A 22,396-nucleotide genomic window follows, 5' to 3' on the forward strand; every position below is an offset into this window, starting at 1 on the left:
GTGAACCGCGTTGGTTGTTGCCGATTCGGTTGGCTCTCTGCCTAGCGGCTTCCTACTCGAGCGGACCTGACGTTGCCCACGGAGATGATCTCACGGTTTCAGGTGTCTGCATGCAATCAGGAGAAGAAGCCTGTGGGGTTGTGGGTCTCGAGCGAGCGGCAGGAAACACATCCTGATTCTATTCCCTGAACTTGGCACATCCCCCATACGCGCGGGCGCCGTGATCGACGACCACATACATAAAACAGCTATATACAGCCACCCGAAAGTAAAGTCCTGGGGGCTCCAAATCACATTCAACGACCTCCCCTCTCTCTCTCTCTCACAGGCAAAAGTTGCAAACTGAAAACTATCGCAATCACCACGTCCATCGCGAACATCATGTCTGAAGAGAAACAACATCACGGCAGACATCCTCCTGACAGGGATGCAGTCCCGACTCTCGCCTCATTAGGAGTCGATCTTCACCCAGACACATATCGATACTGCGAAGACAGTCAAGCGTTGGCGGATGCTATCGGCGGAAACAGTACGTGTCTCACATCAGCGTTACTGCTTGCTTCGTATTAACACCCGAAAGCCTTCTTCCAGGACTGAGGGATGTCTTCGCCAACTGGATCGTAGTCGCAGCCGCTTTCTCCGCCTGTATGGGTGGTCTCTTGTTCGGTTTCGACCAAGGTATCTTGTCGATCGTCTTGACGATGAAGCAATTCCTGAACCAATTTCCGGAGACGGACCCCGCGCAAGACTCGGGCGCTGCGTTCAACAAGGGTATCATGACGGGTCTCTTGGAGCTGGGCGCATTCCTGGGTGCCATCCAAGCCGGTTATCTCGCCGATAGATATTCGCGAAAGAAGGCTATCGGTGAGTGGCAATGATGTTTGCCTTGGATTGGGCTCGGACTTCGGCTGCTGATCAGACCCTCGCAATACTCAGCCATTGGATCCGCCTGGTTCATCGTCGGTAGCATCATCCAGGCTGCATCATTCAGCTACGCTCAGCTCGTTGTCGGCCGGTTCGTGGGTGGTGTCGGTATCGGCTTTTTGTCCTCGGTCGCTCCCATGTACATTTCCGAAATCGCACCGCCCAACGTGCGAGGCGCCTTCCTCGCCCTGGAAGGTGCGACCATCGTCATCGGTATCGTCATCATGTTCTACATCGTAAGTATAACCCAGTCCGCCTCCAAACCGAACCTAGGCTGATCAAGTTTTGAGCACAGACCTATGGGACTCGACATATCCCAGATGACTGGAGTTTCAGGGTACCGTTCGTCATCCAAGTGGCACCTTGTATCTTCCTCGGACTCGGTCTTTGGAAGCTGCCCTACTCTCCTCGATGGTTGGCTCAAGTCGGCAGGGATCGAGAGGCGTTGGACGCTCTGGTCCGACTTCGTGGGACCCCGTCGACAGACCCTCGAGTACAAGCCGAATGGATCACCATCCGAGCCGAAGCCCTCCGGAACAGGGAAGTCATCGTCATGGCCCATCCTACCATCGCTCAAAAGGCCGGTCTGGCGGCGGAGATTAAGCTGGAGATTGCCGCTTGGATCGACATGTTCAAGCCGGGTATCCTTCGAAGGACCATGATTGGGGTCATGCTCATGGTCTTTCAACAGTTCCAGGGCATCAACGCCCTGATCTACTACTCTCCGACCTTGTTCGAGCAACTCGGTCTAGGCTATGAGATGCAACTCACCATGTCCGGTGTACTCAACGTCTGTCAAATGGTCGCAACCACCTCGTCCTTCTTTTACCTCGACAAGATCGGCCGAAAGCCGCCTCTTCTCTTGGGATCCGTTGTCAACACCATCTCTCATGTTATCGTCGCCGTCATGATCGGTAAGCGTTGTCTCTGCGGGTACAAGCGCATAACAGACTATTTGCTGACGAGCCCAACCCAACAGCCAAGTTTTCGCACGACTGGCCGAACCACCAAAAGGAAGCTTGGGTCGGCGTCTCCTTCATCCTCATCTTCTGCTTCTCTTTCGGTCTCGGATGGTCTCCCGTCCCCTGGGCCCTACCCGCCGAGGTCCACGCCTCTAGTCGGCGAGCCAAGGGAGTGGCCATCACCACCTGCTGCAACTGGTTGTTCAACTTTATCATCGGCGTCATCACCCCTCCCATGATCCAACACATCAAATGGGGAACCTTCCTCTTCTTCGCCGCCTTCTCGTTTATGAGCGCCATCTGGACCTGGTTCTTCTGTCCGGAAACCAAGGGGGTTTCGCTCGAGGGCCTAGATCGGATCTTTGGGACCAAGGCTGGCGTCGAGGAGATCGATGCCAAGGCCGACATCCTTCACGCGATCATCGGAATCTCTTCGACTACCGGCAGGAACGACGTTCCCGCTCTCGGCACGGGATACCAGAACGACGAGATCTCGGACAAAGGCGCCGCTTTCAAAGGACAATCCGAGTTCGTGGAGAGGGTCTGAAAGACCATGGGATTTGAGCGAAAAGAGACTGCTGTTCAGAGGCGCTGAAACGAGGGATTGAATCGGTACAGGCAAATTGAAAGATCAGGAAAAGTCTAGAATAAAAAGTCGAAGGAAACGCGTTGTACAACCTCGTTTTACGTATTGAGCGGATTGTGTGCTTCGTTATGACTATGATATCATGTTACACGGTCAATGGAGACCAGTGTCGATACCAGATCGCATCCTACTTCAGCTCGCCACTGATGCAGCCGTGACGTGAGCTGAAACACAATCCCGCGTGGTATCCCCGAAGTTGCCTTCGTCCCACCAGCCCAGGTGGACGGACGCTAACAATTGAACGAACAACTTTTCGGAGGTATCCCAGTCGAACGGTCCGGTACCCCCACCTCCCCCGGTTGCAACTTTTGTTAGGGACGCGATCTTTGTCTTAGGGGCGCGATGTTTTAGGGCGAGAAGTCCCACCCCAGCGAAAAGGTGGAAATAATAACCCCTAACCCCCTAACCCCTGACCTCCCCGTAACATGAGCTGTAGATCCCCTCCTCCCTAATCCCCTAACCCCTCTAACCCCTAACCACTAATTTCCGTAACCCCTAGCCCCTAACCACCTAATCCGGAACCCCTAAAATAACCCTGGGATTGACTGAGAGGTTTTGAGAAGCTGCGGTGACTTCGTCACCTGCATCTTCAATCCCTTATTTCCACCTTTTTGATCGCGCCCCTAAGACAAAGATCGCGTCCCTAACAAAAGTCCCGGTTGCGCCTCCTCCAAACGACGAATCTCACAGAAAGAAGAGCCGTCATCACCCGCTTCCGCCGGCATCTCGAAATGCCAAATTCAAACCCACGTTCGACAGGTTGCCGCCGGCAGTTTCAACAGTTCACATGGGCCAAGATGCTTCCAACCAATCGCGAGTTTTCTCATCGGCTTCACACAGGTTATTCCTGATGCCATCCCCCAACCTGATGACATCGTTGCGGGCCGTGTCTCAGACTGGGCAGATGGAATTTCAAATCTGGTCTCATGAAACTTGTTTCCGATCCGCCTATGATCATGGGGATGCGAGCAAACCGATCGAATCGCACATCATTGCGCCCTTGGCAGAGGACGTCTGTCAAGCCATGACATTCCATTTCTCGATCTCATTGGTATTTCTCGATCTCGGGAGGTTTCATTCTCGACGCAAAAGTCGGACCCGCGACGTGCCTGACGTCTAAGCGAGCCGGCGGTTACAGACGCGCACACGGGATCAAACGCTGAAACACGTTCGAGCCAATCATCAATCGCGTTTCGATCCCCGAAGGAGAGAACCTCGGCGTACTTGGGCGAAAACTGACCGCAAAGGTCCCGCCTCCCTCTCCGCTCACAGCGTCTTCATCTCCATCGCGCAGATGAACAGCACATGCGCAGCGAGAGAACAATGCCGCAGACGCTGGACCTGGCGGCAGTTGCTGATGTTTAGAGTTTGCCTGCCAAGTCGCTTATACGAATTCTCCCGTCACAACGCACCCTGGGGCTCTTTTGGTTCCCCCTCTCCTCGATGGTCGCTCGATCCCGCACGTCTTGACCCGCGTTTCCCCATTTTTTCCTAGACGGGGTGATCACACGGGACCCCTTGGGACACCGTAGCCGCCGGCAAGAGGTGGGTGTCCCAAACATATATAACTGGGAGGTCGGACGAGGTCTTTCGATTGGCTCACCCTTCTCGATCCTTCTCTTCACACTCAACCGACTCTTCTCTCTCTTCTCTTACACACTTAGTCCTAGTCCTAATCCTCTGCTCCCTCCCTCGACACTTCGACAACTCTCTTTCTCAACATGCCCGGCGCAGGAGTCCTCTCTGGCCAAGTTGCGGGTGCCTCGCACGGCAACCCCTTGAAGAACGGTTTCATCACCCGACAATACCTCTGGGCGTTCTCTTTGACGACCTCGCTCTTCTTCTTGTGGGGTTTCGCTTACGGTCTGTTGGACGTCTTGAACAAGCATTTCCGTGAGTTCCTTTCATGGAATCGACGTACTCGATCGCGTATCCTTCGCTAACGATCTTCCGTCGCGATCGAGTACAGAAAACACTCTTCATGTCACCAAGCTGCAATCGACCGGACTTCAGGTCGCCTACTTCGGTGTCGGATACTTTGCCTACTCTCCCGTCGCTGTAAGTGAAAGCCCGTGCTTCGACCTCGTCCTTCCAACATGTAGGCTTACGACGCGACGCGATGCGATGCGAATCTCCTCTATCAGGCCATCGTCATGAAGAAATACGGATACAAGAAGACGTTCATCATGGGTCTCTCGCTCTACAGTCTGGGTGCCATTCTCTTCTGGCCCGTCGCTGCCATGACGGACAAGACCGACAACAAGCAGGCCATCTTTGGAGGATTCGTCGTCTGCACCGCCGTCATCGCCTGTGGTCTCGCCACCTTGGAAGTCGGCGCCAACTCTTACGTGTCGATCATGCCCCCCGTCAGCGTCGCCAACTTTAGGTTGCAGTTCTCCCAGTCGTTCAACGGAGTCGCTTCCTTTACCGGTCCTTTGATCGCGTCCAAGTACTTGTGAGTTTCGCGTCAACGCGAATTTGAGGTCATCCCGGGCCGATTCTGATGATTTACCTCGATTTCTTGCTGGGTAGCTTCGGAGAAGATGTGAAGCACAGTAATAACAATGTGAGTCCATGCCAGAACTATTCATCAACGATACATCTGTTAACCTACAAAGTTTGTGTGATATTAGGTGCAATACGTCTACCTCGCGGTCGCTATTGCCGGTGAGTGGCTACGGTTTTGGATGAGCGCAGAGAGCCGATTTGCTTACATAAGCCTATGATCCCTATGATCAGGTGTTTGCGTCGCCGCCGCCTACCTCTTCACCAAGTTGCCCGAGCCGGACTTGTCCGACGCCACGGCCCAGGAGAACCAGATCATCACCTCCATGGACGGTTCCGAGGAGAGCAAGAAGATGACCTACGCTAGAATCTTTTACGGTTTCGCCACCCAGTTCTGCTACGTCGGCGCTCAGGTCACCATCGGTACCTTCTTCTTGAACTACGCTCACGAGAACGGTGGTTTCTCCGACTCCAAGGGATCGCAGATGCTCTCTTACGGACTCATCGCCTTTACCGTCGGCCGATTTGTGGGAACCGCCCTCTTGGCCTTTATGTCCGCTCCCCTCCTCTTGGGTATCTGCACTCTCGCTTGTTGTGCCCTCACCTGCGCCATCTCTTCTTTGAAGGGGGGTTCCGGTGGTGTCATCTGTCTCATCATCATCATGTTCTTCGGTGAGTACTACACGCGCTCCCCCTCGCGCATCCTGATCGCGTCATACTGACTTTTTGTCGGTTCTCGCCTGCCAACAGAGTCGGTCCAGTACCCCATCATCTTCGTCTTGGCTACCGGTAACATGGGTCGATTCACCAAGATCGCCGCCGGAGCCGTCGTCATGGGTGTATCCGGAGGAGCCGTCTTCCCCCCTATCCAGGGAGCCATCGCTACCTCGGTCAACACCCGAGTCAGCTACTGGATCGCCCTCCCGGCTTTCATCGAGATCTTCTCCTTTGCCATGTGGCAGTGGAAGCGAGCTGGGTTCGCCATCGGGCTTCCCAAGGACGTCATCCCCGAGGTCGCCGAGGAGGAGGGCTCGTACCACGGTGGAGACGAGAAGCTCGCCGTCGACGAGCAGCTCGACAACAAGAACGAGATGGAGTACGTCGAGAGGGCTCGATACTAGGCGAAAGGGCCTCTTCTGCGCCGGTGCGCAATCTTGTAGCTTTTTATATATATTGGTGTTAGTATAGGGTATATATGTGGGATCTTCTAGGCTGTCCACGTTTGCTGGATACAAAAGTAATGATATACAATCATTTTCGACTGCTCTTGGTTCTCTTGGTTCTTCTTTCGCGACTGTACGAGGTGTTCTGCGCCTCGTTCTCCAGATCTTCTTCCTACGGTCCGCTTTACCGTTATATGAATGTGAACTGTACTTGCATTCCTATTATGCTCTGCGTTACGACGGTCCTACAAAGGGACGACTACCGACTGAAACACGCTGTCGGAAGCTGGCCCCTCTCTGCCTCTGAATATTCGTGATGACGTGTCACACCCCCTCTTATCAAACAAAGACGATCCCGCAGCACCGGCGAGGACCGAAACTCATCCAGGCCCTTGCGGGAATGTTGTCGAGGATGTCGCTCGAAATCAAGACCATCCCAGCCAGAATAGTAGCACTCGATACTAAGCTGCTCCAGCCCACTTGTTTTACCCCACTTTCTCTGAGCCTGGCGGAGTATGCTGGCGAGTTGTTGCGGCGCAAGAGCTAGGGCATCTTACGGAGACTTGGAATCGGGACGCGGGATGGATGAACTTTCGGTCAAGCTCCGGGATGGTCAGCCCGGTACGCTGAGGTGTAATACCAAGGTCGTCGAGCTGCTTGGAAGTGAGTGACTTGCGGACGATTAAGCGCTTTCTTCGTCTGTCGGTTATGCTGACACTCGGATTGATAGGAGGGAAATCGATAGTCTCGACCCCGATCAACAAGCTGCTCAACGTAGCTCTCGTGACCGAGTCAGACGACCAGCATGGCACACCAACCACAACCGACCTCTCGCTCCGAATATCTTTCTTGGTGAAAGCCACACCGCATCACAAGCTTGATACCAGGGAACTGATAATACCACGGGAAGATCGAGAAGAAGCAGAAAGATGGATCGATCTGGCGATGGGACGAGCATATGCTGGTGAGCTTCACTTCTTGGTCTCCCTCGACGTGTATTATTCACGTTGAATGAGAAAATGAGAACGTCTTTCTTAGGTACACCAAGGGCGAGAAAGGTCCGACTGTTGGTGAATCCTATCGGGGGCAAGGGGAACGCGATGAGCCTGGTCAATTCGTTAGCTCTACCGGTCTACAGAGCGGCGGGGTGTGAAGTGGATGTGATCGGTGAGCGAAAACCATGGTCTCATTCTTGACAAAGGAGACTGCCCGCTGATCGCTGTCGATGTTTCTGTTCTGTTGGGTGATCCTAGAGACTCGATACGGGAAACATGCAGAGGAGATCGCACGCGATATGAAGTTGGATTGTGAGTAAGTCCAGTCCCTCAGCACCTACGCTACGAGCCGCTACAGTAGTTCTGACTGATCCTTTCATACTGTACTGGACCATATCTAGCGTCCTGGCAGCAGCATCAGGCGATGGAATCATACACGAACTGATCAACGGATTGGCCATCCGGAGCGATGCCCAGCAAGCTCTCAAGATTCCCGTGGTACCCATCCCGACCGGTATGTTCCCCACATAGTGAACCAGGTAACTTATTCTGTCAAGCTGAATAGCAACGTGTGGATAGGGTCGGCAAACGGAATGTCTATCAACTTGCTCGGTCTTGAAGAAGGGTTCGACATCCCCCTAGCCGTATTGAACACGATCAAGGGCAAGTCGCCTGGATGACAGGTCGCCTATCTCTGGGATATCAATTGATATCCGAATTATCGGCTTTGTTCTCCTCCTCGCACTTCAGGCCAGATCATGCCGCTGGATATCTGTTCTGTCACGCACGGCGACGCGAGGCGGTTCTCGTTCATGAGCGTGGCGATGGGTTTGATGTGCGATATCGATCTGGGTAAGCACTCGCAAAAGTTTCTCCGTCAAGGCTTCCCGTTGACAAGATTTCGGCTATTGGGATAGGTACGGAGCATCTGCGATGGTTAGGTGATACCCGCTTCGTTTATGGCTTTCTCAAAGGCAGTGAGTACAGCGTGTCTCAGACGTGATGTTCCCCGCTCACCGATGCCCGGCCCTATCCACACAGTCATTTCGAACTCGTCGATGCGATGCAAGATTCACATCAAGGTCGCGACCGCCGACAAGGGGTTGATGATTCAACGTCTGAACGAGTCTCGACAAGCCCAAGCTCATACTCGGCGGGACCAGCTGGATGACCCCGATCAGATCCGCAAAGCCGCAAACGGCCACGAGGAGGATTCGGACCCCTCCATCCCTCCTGTACGGATGCTGGAGCCTGACGAGACCTGGTTGATCCTGGAGAGCGGGAATCAATACGCCAAGGTCGAGAAGAAGGACGGGCCTAGTCCCAGGTGGTCGTCGAACGGTTCTTGGGACGAGGGCGAAGGGATGCTCTACGTCTAGTGAGTTTTTCGTTCACTCTCATCGATTTACGAAGGACTGGCTCTGATCATAGGGACTTGCAGTACCGGTCTTCAACCATACGTAGCCAGGGACCTCATGCAGTTCCCGGTGTGTATTCCTGGAGAAGGTCTTATGGATGTTGTGGTTCAGTCTCTGGTGAGTAGGTTCCGACGAGCTTCGAAGGTGTCTATTCGGGCTGACGGTTCGAGTGTCAAATATAGGTACCTCGGTCTGTGTTGGCTCAGTCGATTTCAGGTGGGGCGGAGGGGAAGCAATTTTATCTGGATTCGGTGAGTAATTCTTGTGCGAGTCAATTATGGAAGCACTCCTGACGCTCGCGAGTTGCGTATGCTGCAGCAACACTACTACAAAGGTAAGTCCTGCACGTTGCGCTATTCAGAACGGTATCGATAATGTTCTGACGGATTGCATCGATTGCGCTTCAGCCTCGGCTTATGTGGTGGAACTCGAAGGCAAGAACAGCTTGGTCTCTGTCGGTATGTGTTTCAGTGCCGAACCTCTCGCCTAGAACCTCCTAACCGTATTTCGATACCACAGATGGGGAAGCTTTGCGAGGAACGAGATTGTCGGTCGAGCTCTTGCCCAAGATGGCCAGGACGCTCAGCCTTTACGGGACTTGGGCGCAATCGACGTTTGGGAAAGCGGAACCGACGGGCTCGTAGGCAAAAACAAAAAGCCTTGAACCTGCTGCAAGAATCATTGATGTTTTGATCACGGACCTTATGAACGTTTACGATAGTGACCTCGGTATAGATTTGTAATCGGGGTTCTCATGTCTTTTCCATATCAGACGTCTCCATGTCTCCGTGTATCGACGATGGAATCCGCCATCGATGACGTAGGATCGTAGGGTCGAGGTGGAGGCACGAACGAGCGAGATTGACATGCAGGTAGGTGTTCGGGATGATCGTCGTGACCAACACCTATCGTATCTCTCTCAAAGGCTTTACATCTACACTCGCAATCTCCTTGACATAGCTTCCAGACGGCTGTCAACGACAAGTATGGCAGGAATGACACCAACATGAGCCAATCTGGAAGTAACAACCGTAACAAAACCGATCGACCTACCATCTCCGCCCTCCTGCAAGAAGCCCTGGATACCCCTCTTGAACGCTTGTCAATCGACGAACCTCTTATAGACCTGCCTTCAAGAGCCTATGATACCCCAGCTACACCACCCGTAGCCCATATAGACCAATCACAGCATCCACATCATCACGCTCAGCAGCAGCACGTTACAGCTCCTATCCGACAGACCGCAGAACCAGAACAGATCGAACCGGACGGCATGCCAATCGTTAGACCCGGTGGTGGGTCGAGGTCCGGCCTGAAAGGTCTTCTAAACAAGAGCAGACAGTCAATAGCAGCTTCTGTAAACTCGGGGGCTTCCAGGACGACCATCTCGTCTAATCCGCCTCAGGATGACCAACCACTTAGTGCGAAACGCATGGGCAAGCTTCCTCTTGGGCCTGCTTCGAGGCGACTCTCTGAAGCTCAAGAGATGAGGGAGGAAGTCATGAACCTGCGTCACCGATCCGGGGCTGCTCAAGAACAACCAGGAGAGACCGTTTCAAAACCAAGACGAGACTCGCTCGATGGCGTTCGGATAGGCGGGAAGCCCTTCTCCTCTCTCGTCGCAAGTAACCCCTTTCAGCAGGAAGACGATCCGATCAAGTCTCTCATATCCAATAACGATCCTTTTCAGAAGAATGAACCGCGATCGGAGATACTACAGACCAAAGCTAGTAGTAGGCCACGGATGAGACATCGGTCTAGTTCGACGTCGACGTTGGAAACCCCGCCTAGGCATCTGCAACGGACGATATCGTCCCTCATAAATCAGAAGGATGGGAAAGGAAAGACGGGGTTGTCCCAGTACCCGCCCGACCATAACCTGTCGAGCTCGTTACCGCGTTCAGCATCCTTCGCATCGCTGGCTTTTCCTAGCCACCTATCCTTGCCGAAAACCAAACTGCCGACATTCCCCTCGTTTCCCAACGTACCTATGGCCGCAATCGGGGGCGTAAGGGGGTTCTCAGCAAGTGCGCGGGACGACAAATCCCTCTGGAAGACCTGGTGGGAAGGTTCAGGCGCTACGGCGGAAGAGATGAAGAAGGACGAAAAGGCTCGGGAGCATGCGCACAAGCATATGCTGGACGATGCTGATAAAGGCGGGACGCTCGAAGAGGAGAGAGAGCATATTCAGCAGAAATGCAAGTGCACCATCTTTGAGGCTAGCGGAAGGATCGTGCTAAACTGTTCGTTTCTGGTTTCCTGACAGACGATACACCGAAAAATCCGATCGTTTTCTGCCATGGTTTATTGGGTTTCGATTACATCGGTAAGCCGCGTTACGTTTCTCATTGCGCCTCTCCTTTGCTCAAATCGATCCTGATTTGTACTATGCCCGTCCAACAGGCCCGAAAGGTCTACCAGCGTGAGTTCGGCTTGACTTTTCATATTGAAGAGCATGAAAGCTGATAATCGCGGACTGTAGTCTGCAAATCTCGCATTGGAGAGGGATCTGTAACGTCTTGCAGGAGAACGGCATCGAATTGATGATCGCCAAGGTCCCAGCGACATCTTCGGCTGCTCAGAGAGCCGAGGTCTTGTTGGCAGCGATCGAGGAGCAATTCCCGGGGAGAGAAGTGAATCTGGTGGGGCATAGCATGGTGAGTCTAATTATGAAGAGGAATAGCTTTTCGATATGCGCTCGCGTGTCTAACACAAGCCTTGTTGCGCGACAGGGTGGGCTGGACGGCCGATATCTGATCTCCAAGTTGAAATCAAAAAGATCCTTCAAGGTGGCGAGCCTGACCACGATCGCTACGCCTCATCGTGGATCTCCTTTTGCCGACTATTTCATCGACAACATCATCGGTCGTAAGTGGTGGTGTGTATTCCTTCGGCCCGAGTGAGATCCTCTCACCGACACATACATACATGCATTGCAGGCGAGCGATTACCCTCGTGGCTGACTGTACTCGATACCGTCTCCTTCGGTGCCGCTGGAGACGGGAGCGCCTTCCAAGCGTTGACGACCCGTTCCATGGCGTTATTCAACGAACAAGTACCGGACGATCCGAACGTCAAGTATTACTCGTGGGGAGCTCATTATCAGCCCGGGTGGTTCGACCCCCTGAGGTGGAGCCACGATTGCATCCAGGCGGTCGAGGGGGATAACGACGGGTTGGTCAGTGTGGAGAGTAGCAAGTGGGGAGAGTTCAGAGGAGTCTTGATCGGATGTAGTCATGTTGACACGTGAGTGTCTCGTGCCATGTTCGCACGGACTTGAGAGCGAATTAACATGATCGATTTGATAGGGTCGGATGGGTCAACCACGTCAGATTCACCATGGAAGCCTGGGCTGGTCGACCGATCGCTTTCAAGCCGGCAACGTTTTACCTAGAAATCGTGAGTGCCCCCCCAGATACAGGATGATGCGGCCTGTGTCACGGGTGACTGGGATCTTGACTGGTACTGATGAGCTGTATTCGCTGCATGTTTCGCAGGCAGACCATCTTGCCAAGCAGGGCTTCTAGTTGATTATGGGTGGGTCTGGGTGAGGGGAGGGAACATCGTTATCGTGTTGCGATATATGTAGATCGCGCAACGGGTCTCGCAATGTATTTCACGACGTATCATATGCTGCCCGCGCTGTATAATCTCGATCGAGGCTTGAAAACGTGGCCAACGGACATGGACTCTTACTAGTATACACACGACGATCATGGCCTCTGATGCAAGCTGTCAAATAGCTTGTTGTCCTCCTTTGTCTCCGTCCCCGCTTCGATCCATATCCCTATCCTACCCCCGTCACTTGGAAACAGCAGCCAAAGCCTCATCATACGCCTCCTTTGCTCCGATCTTCGGCTGGTAGAAGTCCAGCACCTCCTTGCTAGTAGAATGACGCTTGACCGAGAGTTGTCCGTCCCACCCGATGTTCAAGTTCGTAGCCAACGAATGGACTGTGTTGTCCGGGTACATGGGCCCCTTCATAGCGTGGATCATCGATGCGTCACGGAAGACGACGTCGTCGACGGTGGTCCCTGCGTGCTTCTCCAACAGCTGGACAGACTCCTTGCCGGTGATGTCTGACGGGCCGGTGAGGACGTAACGTTTGCCAGAGTGTTTCGCTACGTCCGAGGCAGGGATGAGGAGGAGCAGACCGGCGATGTTCCCGACCTCGGTAGCGTCAATGGGAGCGATCCCAGCATCGGCATCAAAGGGCAGCTTGAGGGTCCCCTTCTCCCCGGTCTTTCGGTACGTCTCCAACCACTGGACCAAGGCGGGGTAACAGTACGCGTGGAAGATGTTCGGCTGAAGAGAAGTCCACTTCATCGACTTGAAGTCCGGGTCGTCCAGCATGGCCTCGACCGCCCAGTGGCTCCTCCCGTACCAGATCGAACTGGCCGCTCCGACCGCAAAGGTGGTCGTCGAGATCCTCACCGCATACTCAACCCCGGCCTCAAGCGCATAGTTGAGGAAGAGCGACTCGTCGACGAAGTGCGTCACCCCGTTATGGCTCGCGATGAACAGCCTTTGGACCTGGCGCTCCTTGAGCCAGTCGGAATCGATCGCCGTCCAGTTCTTCTCGACCACTTCGACGTTGTCGGAAAGCGAGGCGAGTTCTTTGGCCGTCTTCCCCGAAGCGTCTCTGGTCAGTGCGATGATCTTGTGCTGAGCAAATGGGCTCGAGGCGAGGTTGGAGACGAGGGTCTTGACGACGCCTACGCCGGTATTGCCGGTAGCGCCGACGATGAGGATGGAGGGGGACGACATGGTAGGGAGGGTACTTTGTTATTGTATAGTGTAGATCTCAAGGAGAAAGGTTGGTTTGGTAGTAGCTAAGAGCAGACGAAGATGTCGATGATTCCGATCCTCCCAACTCTTGCTGCGCTCGACCTGAAACCGGGCTGGGCCTTCCTTATAAACGGCGATCACGTGCGGAACAACCGAATCTCCGGGAGGAGCGAAAGGATCGCCAAGGGGATGACGAATCTTTTGCTTCCGATCCTTCCTTGGTAAGCACCTATCCCTGAGCATGTGAAGGCCTAGGCAAGGCAAACGGGTCGACCACGCGTCAGCTTAATTCTATGCTAGCGACCGCTTCCGCACTCCTCGCGCGACGTCTTGCGCGCAAAACAACTGACTCTCGCATCACGCGTCCAGCCACGCGGAGCAATGTGGGGCGTGATCGCTCTCTTCCCGCACATAAATAATATTTCCCGCGTCCAAATTTGGTAGTTCTCGCACTCGATCTTGCCCTCAGCGCTCTCACACATGTATCCGCACTACATTTTTTTTTCTGTTGTGAAGTACATCGACGACTACTACCCCTCCCAATTCCCCAATCCTTACTCTACCCCTTCCGATCACAATTGCTTTCGGTAACTTTGATATTCGAGGTATGACGATATTAATATTATATCCCAAGAGCAATTATTACAAAGGTCGTGACCGATACCCCTATGCCACAAATATATCAAGTTGCAAGCTGTACAAGAATCCAATATTTCTCTCCCGCCTTGGCGCCCTACGTCTTTTTGGCTTTCCCGCTGTTCTTCTCCTTCTTCTTGCCCTCCTTTGCAACCGGGAAACGAGCATCATTCCCTTCGATCCTCACCGCCATGTCCTCGGCATCCACGCAAGCGACTTCCCAGAACTCATCGATCATCGGCTTCCAGTACTCGCTGTCCGGATCCGGCAGGCCAGGAGATGTAAAGACGATGACCTCTCCCTTCCCATCCTTGAATCGAGGTCGAGCGCAGAGAGTTACGGACAACGTTCCAGATTTCAGTGCCGCGTCGGTCATCTTGGTCCGGATTGCATCGTGGAAATTGTTCCACACCTGCGCTCGAGCGTTTCGAGCCGCCTGAGCATCGCGATTCTTGCTTCCCGTAATCATCTCTGCCGGCAGCCATTCGGCGTCCTGCCCCGCAAGCCATTCGACCGTCCGCTTTTTCTGCTTGTGCAGATCCTGCCATTGTTCTCCGGTACACTTGACGTACTTTAACAACGGCGAGGGGAGGCGCCGTCGCGTCGATCTGCGAAAGTTCACTCTCATAAGCAAACATGAGTCTCGTCGCATATACTCCGTCCTACTCACTCTCCCTTGTCCTCGTTGTCCTCCTCCTCCTCGTCGTCCTCCTCCTCCTCGTCGTCCTCCTCCTCCTCGTCGTCCTCCTCCTCCTCGTCGTCCTCGTCGTCGTCGTCGTTGTCCCCCTCCTCCTCGTCGTCGTCGTCGCCCCCCTCGTTAGGCGAAGCTCCCTCACGCTTCAAATCCTTTCGATCGGGACCATCATCGTTCCCGCTCTCGCCGTCGCTATCCCCATCGCTTTTGCCGCTACGACTAGGGAAATCGTTTCCAAAGTCACCGCCGCCAAAGTCATCGCCGTCTTGGCTGTGCAGGTCTGCATTGCTTTGTACCTCACTACCAAATTTCTCGCTGCATATTTATGTCAAGGGAGCAAGGTTCAGCATCAAAGACGCTCTTCACCGTGCCAAAGCTATTCAGACTTACGTCTCCCACTTTTCCCGCTCCTTTTCCCTCGCTTCCCGCACAGCCAACACGTTGCGCACATCAACTTCCGTGAGCACGGCTGGCTTCGACCATGCAAAGTCCTCCCGCACCGAGGTAGACTCTACTTGCCAAGCTTGACCGTCTTCATCGCTATCCAGGTTGCGATAGTGAAACTCAACTAAGTAACGTTTGAGTTTCGCTCTGAAGTCCGCTTCGACCAGGGTGGGGAACGGTTCATCGATAGCAGGAGCAAGCCGTCCCAACACCTTGCTCCACACATTTTCCCGCAACTCCCAACGTTCTCGGAACGAGACACCGTCCATCCTTCCGAGCTTGAGATTGTGGACGTCGGCAAAGTAACCTGCCCAAGTCTCCGTATGCGGGAATAGCCCGATCGTGTCTTCCACCTGGGCACGTAGGGTCCACCGGCTCCCTGCAATCATTGGCCTTTTACCCAATGCTTGGAGTGCTGATCGTGCTCCCGCATTTTCGAGCTCCGCAAGGCTCAGGTCGATCGCAATTGGCATACCGACTGTGTCGCCGTGTTCCCGCCAGAGCTCACGCGCGCGGCTGCTGATATCAGCCCAACGATGTCGAGCCTCCGGGAGTGAAACAACTTTTTGCAAAGGCGCCCAGGTTGCTTGTAGCAAAACACCATCGGTGCGTCGCAGCATATCCAGGATGGGAACCCACTCGCTCTCGTAGAACCGTCCTTCACCCAACAGTCGTCGGAGGTAATGTATCTCGCCGGCCAAGGAACTGGTCGACTTGAAATCCGGACGATTGGCGAAGACCTCGAATATGCCCCCGACCACAGCGATGAAAGCAGGAGTGGCACCTTTCATCCATTCCCGCCCCATATACACCCCATCTTGCCATCCGCAACCTCGTACCACGTTTCCAAGTGCTGCCCGCATTGCAGTCGCCTTCGTCAGATACCTCCGACCGACGTCCCACAGCTGCTTCTTGTCGGGAGTGTCGCATTCATGCGGCCGGCCATCGATCTCAGAGACAGCTCTGAAGGGTCTGAAGGTATCTCCCAACAACGCGTGAACGCATTCCGCTGCTCGCTCCTCAATGTCGATGATCTCGTCCCATCTCCTCTCAAGCTCTTTTGTCAGGACATTGTATCCATCTTTTCCCAGAGAATTTATCTTGCGGATGATTTCCCGCTTCGATATCCCCTGCCACCTTTCCTCGCGAGCCTCGACTGCTTGAGCCAGTATACCGTATGCTTGTGCTCGTGCAGGAGAATGACACTCGTTGAAAGCTTTCCCGTAAGCTCCAGAGTCCCAAGCAAACTCAAAGAAATCGCACAAGCGTTCCGGCTGTGACTTCCCATCGTCGGTCCCGATTTCCATGACCTTCGTCCACTCGGACGCGTTCCAGCCTTCCCCAAGCTCAAGCTGAACTTCCCTTTCAACGTGCTCTTTCCATGACTCCATACTGTGAGCCGGGTTGCGCCGGACACCCTTCATCGCGAAGTCCAAAGCTCGTACCAGTCCATCTGGATTTTTGAACCGTCCGGTTGGAAACGGTTCTTGCCAGCGGGAACCCGCACGATAAATCGGACTCCGCAAGTTCCGTCCGATCCCGTAAATGACTTGGCCGAGGAAGTCCTTTTTCTCATGGCGAGAAGGTTTGAGAGAGGCCGCTTCACCAGTCTTTTGCTTCTTCCGTGGCCCGTCATCATCCCCCTTGTCCATGTCCCCAAAATCTCTCGGAGTTCTGCCTCGCCGTTTTCTGGCACCATCCCAGACGTCTTCGGCCACATCTGTAACGATGTCTAATCCCCTCTTGCGGGAATTTTGTTTTGGACCGGTCCCTTGTGACCGTTGTTCCCATTCAGCAAACTTCGAGAATGTATCCTTCAAAGCTTCCTTGTCGATCGGAACTGCTTTAGGGAGTTTGCGGACTTGTTGCGGTCGTTCCAGCTTGATATTCGGGACAGGCCAAGATACCGAGGGGAAAGGACCTGTTTCCGAATCCAGGAGATCAAATCGCTGTTACCACAAATTCATAGTCAGCTTTTGATCATTCCCGCTCGAAACATCTGCTGTATGACTAAATCACTTACTCTCTTGTACCCAATTCCCGCCTCTTTATTCATCTTCTCCTCCGCTTCACCCCGTTGCTCTTCTTCGCCTTCTTTTTGCTTCTCTGCACCATTGTCCTCGTCCCCGTCTTTCTGCGCTGACTGGCGATTCGACTTGTCGTTGTCGTTATCCTCCACATTCTTCGCTCGAGACGCAGCCTCCCGGTCCATGCGATCTTTGTCGAGCATCGCCTGCCTCAGAGTCTCTCCCAATTTCGTCTTCTTCTCCTCGTCCTCCTTCTCCTTCTTCTCCTCGTCCTCCTTCTCCTTCTTCTCCTCCTTCTCCTTCTCCTTCTTCTCCTCGTCCTCCTTCTCCTTCTTCTCCTCCTTCTCCTTCTCCTTCTTCTCCTCGTCCTCCTTCTCCTTCTTCTCCTCCTTCTCCTTCTCCTCCTTCTCCTTCTCCTCCTCCTCCTCCTGCCTTCTAATCTCTTGCTCACATCGCATTGCCTCCTCCTCCGAAAATTCTCTGTCCAACCGGCCCTCTTCCACCATCGCGGATAACTCTCGTTGCTCCACAATCCTTGCCAGCTCTTCTGCCAGCTCTTCTTCTTCCCGAACTTGGCGTCTCTCTTCTGATAATTCCCGCTGACGTACACGCAGGTCGATATCAAGTTCGTCCATGAATCCATGGACAGGCGAAGACGCAACATTGGCAGAAGGGGGAGGAGCATTTGCAGGGAGAGGTACGGGTTTTGGACTAGAGGATTTTGAAGGCTGCAACACAACGGTGAAAGAAGTAGTGGTCAGTCCAGCTCTTTCCCGCAATCTTGATCGACCTTGGGGAGGTACTTACAGGCAACGGACTCAAAGTCGATGTCTTTTTACGTGGTCGATCGAGCTCCTCTTCCGAACCAGACCTGGCTCTTTTGGCCTAGATCCCATTGTTCCCATCACTCAATTAGGGTATATCAGACACCAAGCACATTCAGACTACTGAACTCACCAGTCTTTCCCGTTCCTCAGCTTCAAGCTTCCGCTTCCTGTTACCTTCGTTCAGTTTCTCTCCGGCAAGCTTCTTCTTTTGCTTTTTGGTCAACGTGCGAGGTCTTCCGGCACCAAGAGCGGCTGGCTTATCCCCTTGCGCATTAGAAGCTTCGTCCGACATCGTAGTATGTGATATTTGATAGAGGCGAGAGCAGATGTTGCAGATATGCTATAGAACGATGAGAAAATGGGATGCGGGAAAGAAGAAGGTCGGTGGTACGAAACACGAGCGCCAACGTTCAGTCAGCGTTCTTATATACACTCCAAGCTGAGTTAAGACCGACTGTCCTTCTTTGTTCTTCTTTCTGGTATGCACTGCAGTTTCGCTGATCAGTTACGGCTTGCTAAGATTACTCCTTGTTGTACTAGATGTCTTGTGCACTGTGTTTCGTTGTTACGGCTATACTTTCTTTTGTTTTGAATGTCACCTCCTTAGCTCCTTTCAAGTCTTTGTTGGCCACTTGCGCGTGAGAGAGAGCTGCTGTTTTTTAAGGCAACGCTAGTCGCTCCTCGATTCCCGCTGGCTTTACCTTTCCCGCACACTCACACGGACTATTTCTCGCCGTTCATCTACTGTATTATTACTGTAGACTGGACTCTGGTGACTCATGACTCAGCTACCAGCTAGTATACTCTTCATACGAGCACAACATTATTACAGCTCTACAACGTGCAACATCTGTCACACTTACCAATACATATCGTGGACACACAACACGGATCCATCCTGTCTGTTCCTTACGAAGTTCAAATATATAGCATATACACTCCATTTCATACCTCACTTCATCATTTCACTATGGACTACGACGATCAAGATTTTTACCGAGAGCTCGAGATCGCCGAACGTCTTGAAGATGACCCACCCATACCGACACACGGTGAACAGCTGGATGTTCGTACCGCCCCCCCTAAATTCGTGTCACGATTAAACTACAATCTGGCTGTGCAAGACATCCTGGATTCCCTCCGGGCTCAATGCGCTGAATACGCTCCCAAGCTCAATGTCAAACCTCAGACGTTGCTCCATTCGGTACTCGACGTCACTCACAAAGAAAAGAAGAGTCGTCAACTGACTACTTGGCAGGCAATCGTACATCTGACTAGAGAAGAGCTTAGTGAGTGCTATCCAACTTTGTTAGATAGTCCCTACCTTTCCATGGTACCTTTGCTCACACCGCGTAACCATTCGCCAGAGAATTCTGCTGCACTCCATTCCGATGCCAATTCTCAAGAGGTCACAAACCCAACGAAATCCGCGCGGGAATTATTCGCTGCGACCATCACCGAAGCCAAAAAAAGGAGGCAGCAAAATCATTGGCCTGAGGCGCATATCGAACGGGTTCGCCAAGAGTTGGAGACTCGTCGCACGCACCGCCAACCTAAAAACCCACCCCCTCCCCCAAGGACTACGGACGCACGACGATTTGCAGCCAAGCGCGCCCTCGATGCATTTCAGGCTATTGGCATTCAGGTAAATACCTTCACTATCGTCCACCAACCGGCAACTATCAGCTAAGAGCGGCGGGAATCGTCTTTACCATAATCACAGCTTGGTCGACTGCACGAAATTCACGACATCGCCAGCTGTCTTATCATCATGCCGGTTGATCCTGACCATCCGCTTGTTCCTCAATGTACGGTTCAAAGCCCTTACTTGGAATCGGTGTTGTCCAAGCGCTGGGGCGTTGTGGGAAGCGATCAAGCTCGCAGCTATGGGGTGTTACGGACGATTCAAGCTTCAATCCGAGAGGCTAGAGCTCGCAGGTGTAAGTGGTGTGTTCGTCAGTACCACTATTGTTTATGACCGAGAAATTCACGTCACCTACTTTTCAGACGATGAGCAGATCTCGGCCAGTGGTTCTGCGGGAACTTCAAGCTCAACGTCCCTTGAGCGTCATCATACTAGCCTGTCGATGCCAGAGCAGAGAAATCGACTCACTGAGGAGATCAAGACTATGCTGAACCAACACTTGCCCCTGGATAAGCAGGTGTCGCAAGTGCCATGGGCTACTATGCATCTACTGTGTTATGCGCAGGAGCTCTGGTGGGAGGGTGTAAAGCTTGACTTTCAGTGGGACGGAGTACGAAAGACTCACAGGGCCGAGGTATGTGGAGACAGCTGGGCCGAGTTGGGATGGTTTTGAGGAACTGATGGTTATTGACGACTAGGTCGAAGCCTTGGGTAGTGCCTATGTCAAAGGGAAGCTGCGTCTGTGTCCTCTTAAAGATTATCAGGAACCAGACCGGACCCACATGAAGGAAATTCTTGGACAGCTGGCAGTCCGGGGAACCTCTCAGAAAGCTCAGAAGCGGGTCTTCGGGACCACCGCCCCGACCTATTCGCAGGAAACATTCGACAGACTTGTTGCTGATCTACGACATGACCACGTTTGAGCGGAGCGCTTGAGTAGTACACACTGTCCTTTTTCGTTTCAAAATGTAAATGTTCAGCGTAATATGTATAATCCCTGTCGTGCGATATTTGACACTTCCCGCCGGTCAGCACGATTCCCGCCGCAAAAATCGTGCAAGAAATGGATGGCGCGGGGAGCGAACTCTGGATCGCAAGCCACCATCCTCCCAAAAAAAAAAGGGACACGGCGCGACCGTTGCGCTATTGAAGCGCACAACATGCATGTTGACAAAGCGCTGAATTAGCGGCAGTGAATGCGCATCCATTACGCCCCATCTGAAACACGACATTGATTGGAAGTACGAACCTCTGAATCGGCTCATGAAGGGCGAGCCAAAAGCGAGGCTATCGTTCTGCTGATGCACTGGCCGCTCTGTGATGTTTCGATTTATCGAAACATCACAGAGCGGCCAGTTCAGAAGCAGAACGATAGCCTCGCTTTTGGCGAGCTTTGGCTCAGCGCTTACAGCGCTATTTCAGTGATGACTTGTCGGCGGGAACATCGTGGACATCGGGTTATGAGGCGGGAATAGAAGACTCACGATCTGATGTGAGACGGGAACAATGGCTTCTCAGTGTTTTATCTCCTTGGGTAAGTCATCGTACGGATCATCATTGCGTGGTGGCTTCGAATGGCGAATCGTATATATCATTGCCACTTGAACATCGGCACAACCATCACAATTATATTTGAACTCCCTAAATATCTATCGGTCTTGGAGTATATAGACCAGGAGCACGGCGTAGAGGCGGAAAATGGCGCGACGACATATGTTGATTATGATAGTATAAATTAATATACCTTTATGATGGACCTGAATATCAAAAGATGAATACGGTTCTGATCGGCGGGAAACAAATTTGGGAGACATACGTAGCGTATACTCACCGGTCTAGCTGCACTCGCCCATGAGACCGTTGTGTAGACATCGACACATCTTGTTCGCTCGAGTCGATTCTTCTCGGAACGTCGCCAGAGTCTCCGCCGAGAAGGCGGGAAGTTTTTTCGCCGACTGTTCTCTGGTCATCCGCCAAAGTTTCTCCCATCGTTTGTATATGATGTTGATCCGGTACAAACCGGCACAAAGCGGGAACCAACTTCGAGGAGTGTGCTCCTTGCACAAGCGTAGCATCGACATGCAGTGAAACAGTCCTTGGCCGAACGCGTAGATCTCGTACATGCGATCTTCATTGCTGGCGGCGAGCGTGACCATACCGCCGGTCGCAAGGATCTCGGTCCTGGCGTCATCATGAGCCATCATGATGATGTCCTACCGACAACGGAATCAACAACGGAATAGATCAGATCAATATGACTTCGGTGCAATTCCCGCTGTTAAAACTCACGTGCACTCGGAACTGAGTAAAGCCGTCGTTACACCTTTCGACCAAAGGATATTTGAACGGGATGTCGGGGGACATGAATAATTCCCGCGTGAGGTCCTGCGGAGTGTACCCGGGCGGGAGACGATGCATGCCGAGCTTCCAGTTCCATTGTAATCCGAGGCCTGTCTCATTGATCGCTTTCCAATTCCACTCGAGACAAGGCTGGTTGTTAAGCCTATTCGCCTCGAAGATGGGCGAGCGAGGCGGGAATATGCCTCGTAGCATCCCGGGAGGAGGTGGCTCGTCGAACGCGCACATCTCTGGATACAATTCGACATTGTGTTCGGGCGCCCAAACAACGCGGTGATCTCTTGCGACCGTGTACGCATTGCCGTTCTCGTCGTAGTGGTAGACGCCGGGGGAAGTAGGGTCCTGGTAAGGACTGTATTGAGCG

At 53.1% G+C, this 22,396-nt stretch overlaps 6 protein-coding genes across 6 annotated transcripts; 4 read left to right on the forward strand and 2 right to left on the reverse strand.

Moving 5' to 3' along the window:
• The first annotated feature begins 160 nt into the window (after nucleotides 1-160).
• HD553DRAFT_337576 (hexose transport-related protein) lies at nucleotides 161-2,578 on the forward strand. The gene is made up of 5 exons (XM_046182296.1): nucleotides 161-529; nucleotides 592-864; nucleotides 937-1,160; nucleotides 1,220-1,838; nucleotides 1,904-2,578. The coding sequence occupies exons 1-5, from the start codon at nucleotides 382-384 to the stop codon at nucleotides 2,431-2,433; spliced, it is 1,794 nt and encodes a 597-aa protein (XP_046033080.1). The 5' UTR covers nucleotides 161-381; the 3' UTR covers nucleotides 2,434-2,578.
• A 1,529-nt stretch (nucleotides 2,579-4,107) lies between these two features.
• Nucleotides 4,108-6,394, forward strand: HD553DRAFT_319593 (major facilitator superfamily domain-containing protein). Its single transcript, XM_046181038.1, has 7 exons — nucleotides 4,108-4,425; nucleotides 4,502-4,590; nucleotides 4,677-4,987; nucleotides 5,065-5,098; nucleotides 5,166-5,199; nucleotides 5,272-5,709; nucleotides 5,788-6,394. Exons 1-7 carry the CDS (start codon nucleotides 4,254-4,256, stop codon nucleotides 6,156-6,158), a joined length of 1,449 nt encoding a protein of 482 aa, XP_046033081.1. The 5' UTR covers nucleotides 4,108-4,253; the 3' UTR covers nucleotides 6,159-6,394.
• Nucleotides 6,395-6,642: 248 nt separating this feature from the next.
• Nucleotides 6,643-9,459, forward strand: HD553DRAFT_319596 (ATP-NAD kinase-like domain-containing protein). The gene is made up of 14 exons (XM_046181039.1): nucleotides 6,643-6,863; nucleotides 6,931-7,164; nucleotides 7,239-7,367; nucleotides 7,454-7,511; nucleotides 7,597-7,709; nucleotides 7,775-7,858; nucleotides 7,946-8,047; nucleotides 8,113-8,172; nucleotides 8,237-8,573; nucleotides 8,637-8,730; nucleotides 8,796-8,864; nucleotides 8,932-8,947; nucleotides 9,021-9,071; nucleotides 9,133-9,459. Exons 1-14 carry the CDS (start codon nucleotides 6,716-6,718, stop codon nucleotides 9,255-9,257), a joined length of 1,620 nt encoding a protein of 539 aa, XP_046033082.1. The 5' UTR covers nucleotides 6,643-6,715; the 3' UTR covers nucleotides 9,258-9,459.
• Nucleotides 9,460-9,500: 41 nt separating this feature from the next.
• HD553DRAFT_319600 (Alpha/Beta hydrolase protein) lies at nucleotides 9,501-12,303 on the forward strand. Its single transcript, XM_046181040.1, has 9 exons — nucleotides 9,501-10,234; nucleotides 10,304-10,811; nucleotides 10,880-10,939; nucleotides 11,017-11,035; nucleotides 11,096-11,270; nucleotides 11,346-11,481; nucleotides 11,553-11,859; nucleotides 11,922-12,012; nucleotides 12,111-12,303. Exons 1-9 carry the CDS (start codon nucleotides 9,620-9,622, stop codon nucleotides 12,138-12,140), a joined length of 1,941 nt encoding a protein of 646 aa, XP_046033083.1. The 5' UTR covers nucleotides 9,501-9,619; the 3' UTR covers nucleotides 12,141-12,303.
• Nucleotides 12,304-13,563, reverse strand: HD553DRAFT_319601 (uncharacterized protein). The gene has a single exon (XM_046181041.1). The coding sequence runs from the start codon at nucleotides 13,378-13,380 to the stop codon at nucleotides 12,415-12,417; it is 966 nt and encodes a 321-aa protein (XP_046033084.1). The 5' UTR covers nucleotides 13,381-13,563; the 3' UTR covers nucleotides 12,304-12,414.
• Nucleotides 13,564-14,134: 571 nt separating this feature from the next.
• Nucleotides 14,135-18,321, reverse strand: HD553DRAFT_346104 (uncharacterized protein; the record flags this gene model as incomplete). The annotated part of the gene is made up of 6 exons (XM_046183167.1): nucleotides 14,135-14,645; nucleotides 14,708-15,046; nucleotides 15,122-17,124; nucleotides 17,199-17,930; nucleotides 18,010-18,087; nucleotides 18,160-18,321. The coding sequence occupies 6 exons, from the start codon at nucleotides 18,319-18,321 to the stop codon at nucleotides 14,135-14,137; spliced, it is 3,825 nt and encodes a 1,274-aa protein (XP_046033085.1).
• Between the last annotated feature and the right edge of the window lie 4,075 nt (nucleotides 18,322-22,396).

Source organism: Filobasidium floriforme (genome assembly GCF_021052385.1).
Source record: "Filobasidium floriforme strain CBS 6241 chromosome Unknown HD553scaffold_27, whole genome shotgun sequence".
In the NCBI taxonomy this organism is placed as follows: Eukaryota; Fungi; Basidiomycota; class Tremellomycetes; order Filobasidiales; family Filobasidiaceae; genus Filobasidium; species Filobasidium floriforme.

What these genes read in the sequence shown, in the direction of transcription:
- HD553DRAFT_337576 (XM_046182296.1), top strand. Translation starts at nt 382, where the DNA reads ATGTCTGAAGAGAAACAACATCACGGCAGACATCCTCCTGACAGGGAT. An exon ending in GGATGCTATCGGCGGAAACA is followed by an intron (nt 530 to 591) that starts GTACGTGTCTCA and finishes GCCTTCTTCCAG; the next exon opens with GACTGAGGGATGTCTTCGCC. An exon ending in TCGTCATCATGTTCTACATC is followed by an intron (nt 1,161 to 1,219) that starts GTAAGTATAACC and finishes TTTTGAGCACAG; the next exon opens with ACCTATGGGACTCGACATAT.
- HD553DRAFT_319593 (XM_046181038.1), top strand. Translation starts at nt 4,254, where the DNA reads ATGCCCGGCGCAGGAGTCCTCTCTGGCCAAGTTGCGGGTGCCTCGCAC. An exon ending in TTGCCTACTCTCCCGTCGCT is followed by an intron (nt 4,591 to 4,676) that starts GTAAGTGAAAGC and finishes CTCCTCTATCAG; the next exon opens with GCCATCGTCATGAAGAAATA. An exon ending in TGAAGCACAGTAATAACAAT is followed by an intron (nt 5,099 to 5,165) that starts GTGAGTCCATGC and finishes GTGTGATATTAG; the next exon opens with GTGCAATACGTCTACCTCGC.
- HD553DRAFT_319596 (XM_046181039.1), top strand. Translation starts at nt 6,716, where the DNA reads ATGCTGGCGAGTTGTTGCGGCGCAAGAGCTAGGGCATCTTACGGAGAC. An exon ending in CGTATTGAACACGATCAAGG is followed by an intron (nt 7,859 to 7,945) that starts GCAAGTCGCCTG and finishes CTCGCACTTCAG; the next exon opens with GCCAGATCATGCCGCTGGAT. An exon ending in GAAGGGATGCTCTACGTCTA is followed by an intron (nt 8,574 to 8,636) that starts GTGAGTTTTTCG and finishes AGGGACTTGCAG; the next exon opens with TACCGGTCTTCAACCATACG.
- HD553DRAFT_319600 (XM_046181040.1), top strand. Translation starts at nt 9,620, where the DNA reads ATGAGCCAATCTGGAAGTAACAACCGTAACAAAACCGATCGACCTACC. An exon ending in ATCTGGTGGGGCATAGCATG is followed by an intron (nt 11,271 to 11,345) that starts GTGAGTCTAATT and finishes GTTGCGCGACAG; the next exon opens with GGTGGGCTGGACGGCCGATA. An exon ending in CAACGTTTTACCTAGAAATC is followed by an intron (nt 12,013 to 12,110) that starts GTGAGTGCCCCC and finishes CATGTTTCGCAG; the next exon opens with GCAGACCATCTTGCCAAGCA.
- HD553DRAFT_319601 (XM_046181041.1), bottom strand. Translation starts at nt 13,380, where the DNA reads ATGTCGTCCCCCTCCATCCTCATCGTCGGCGCTACCGGCAATACCGGC.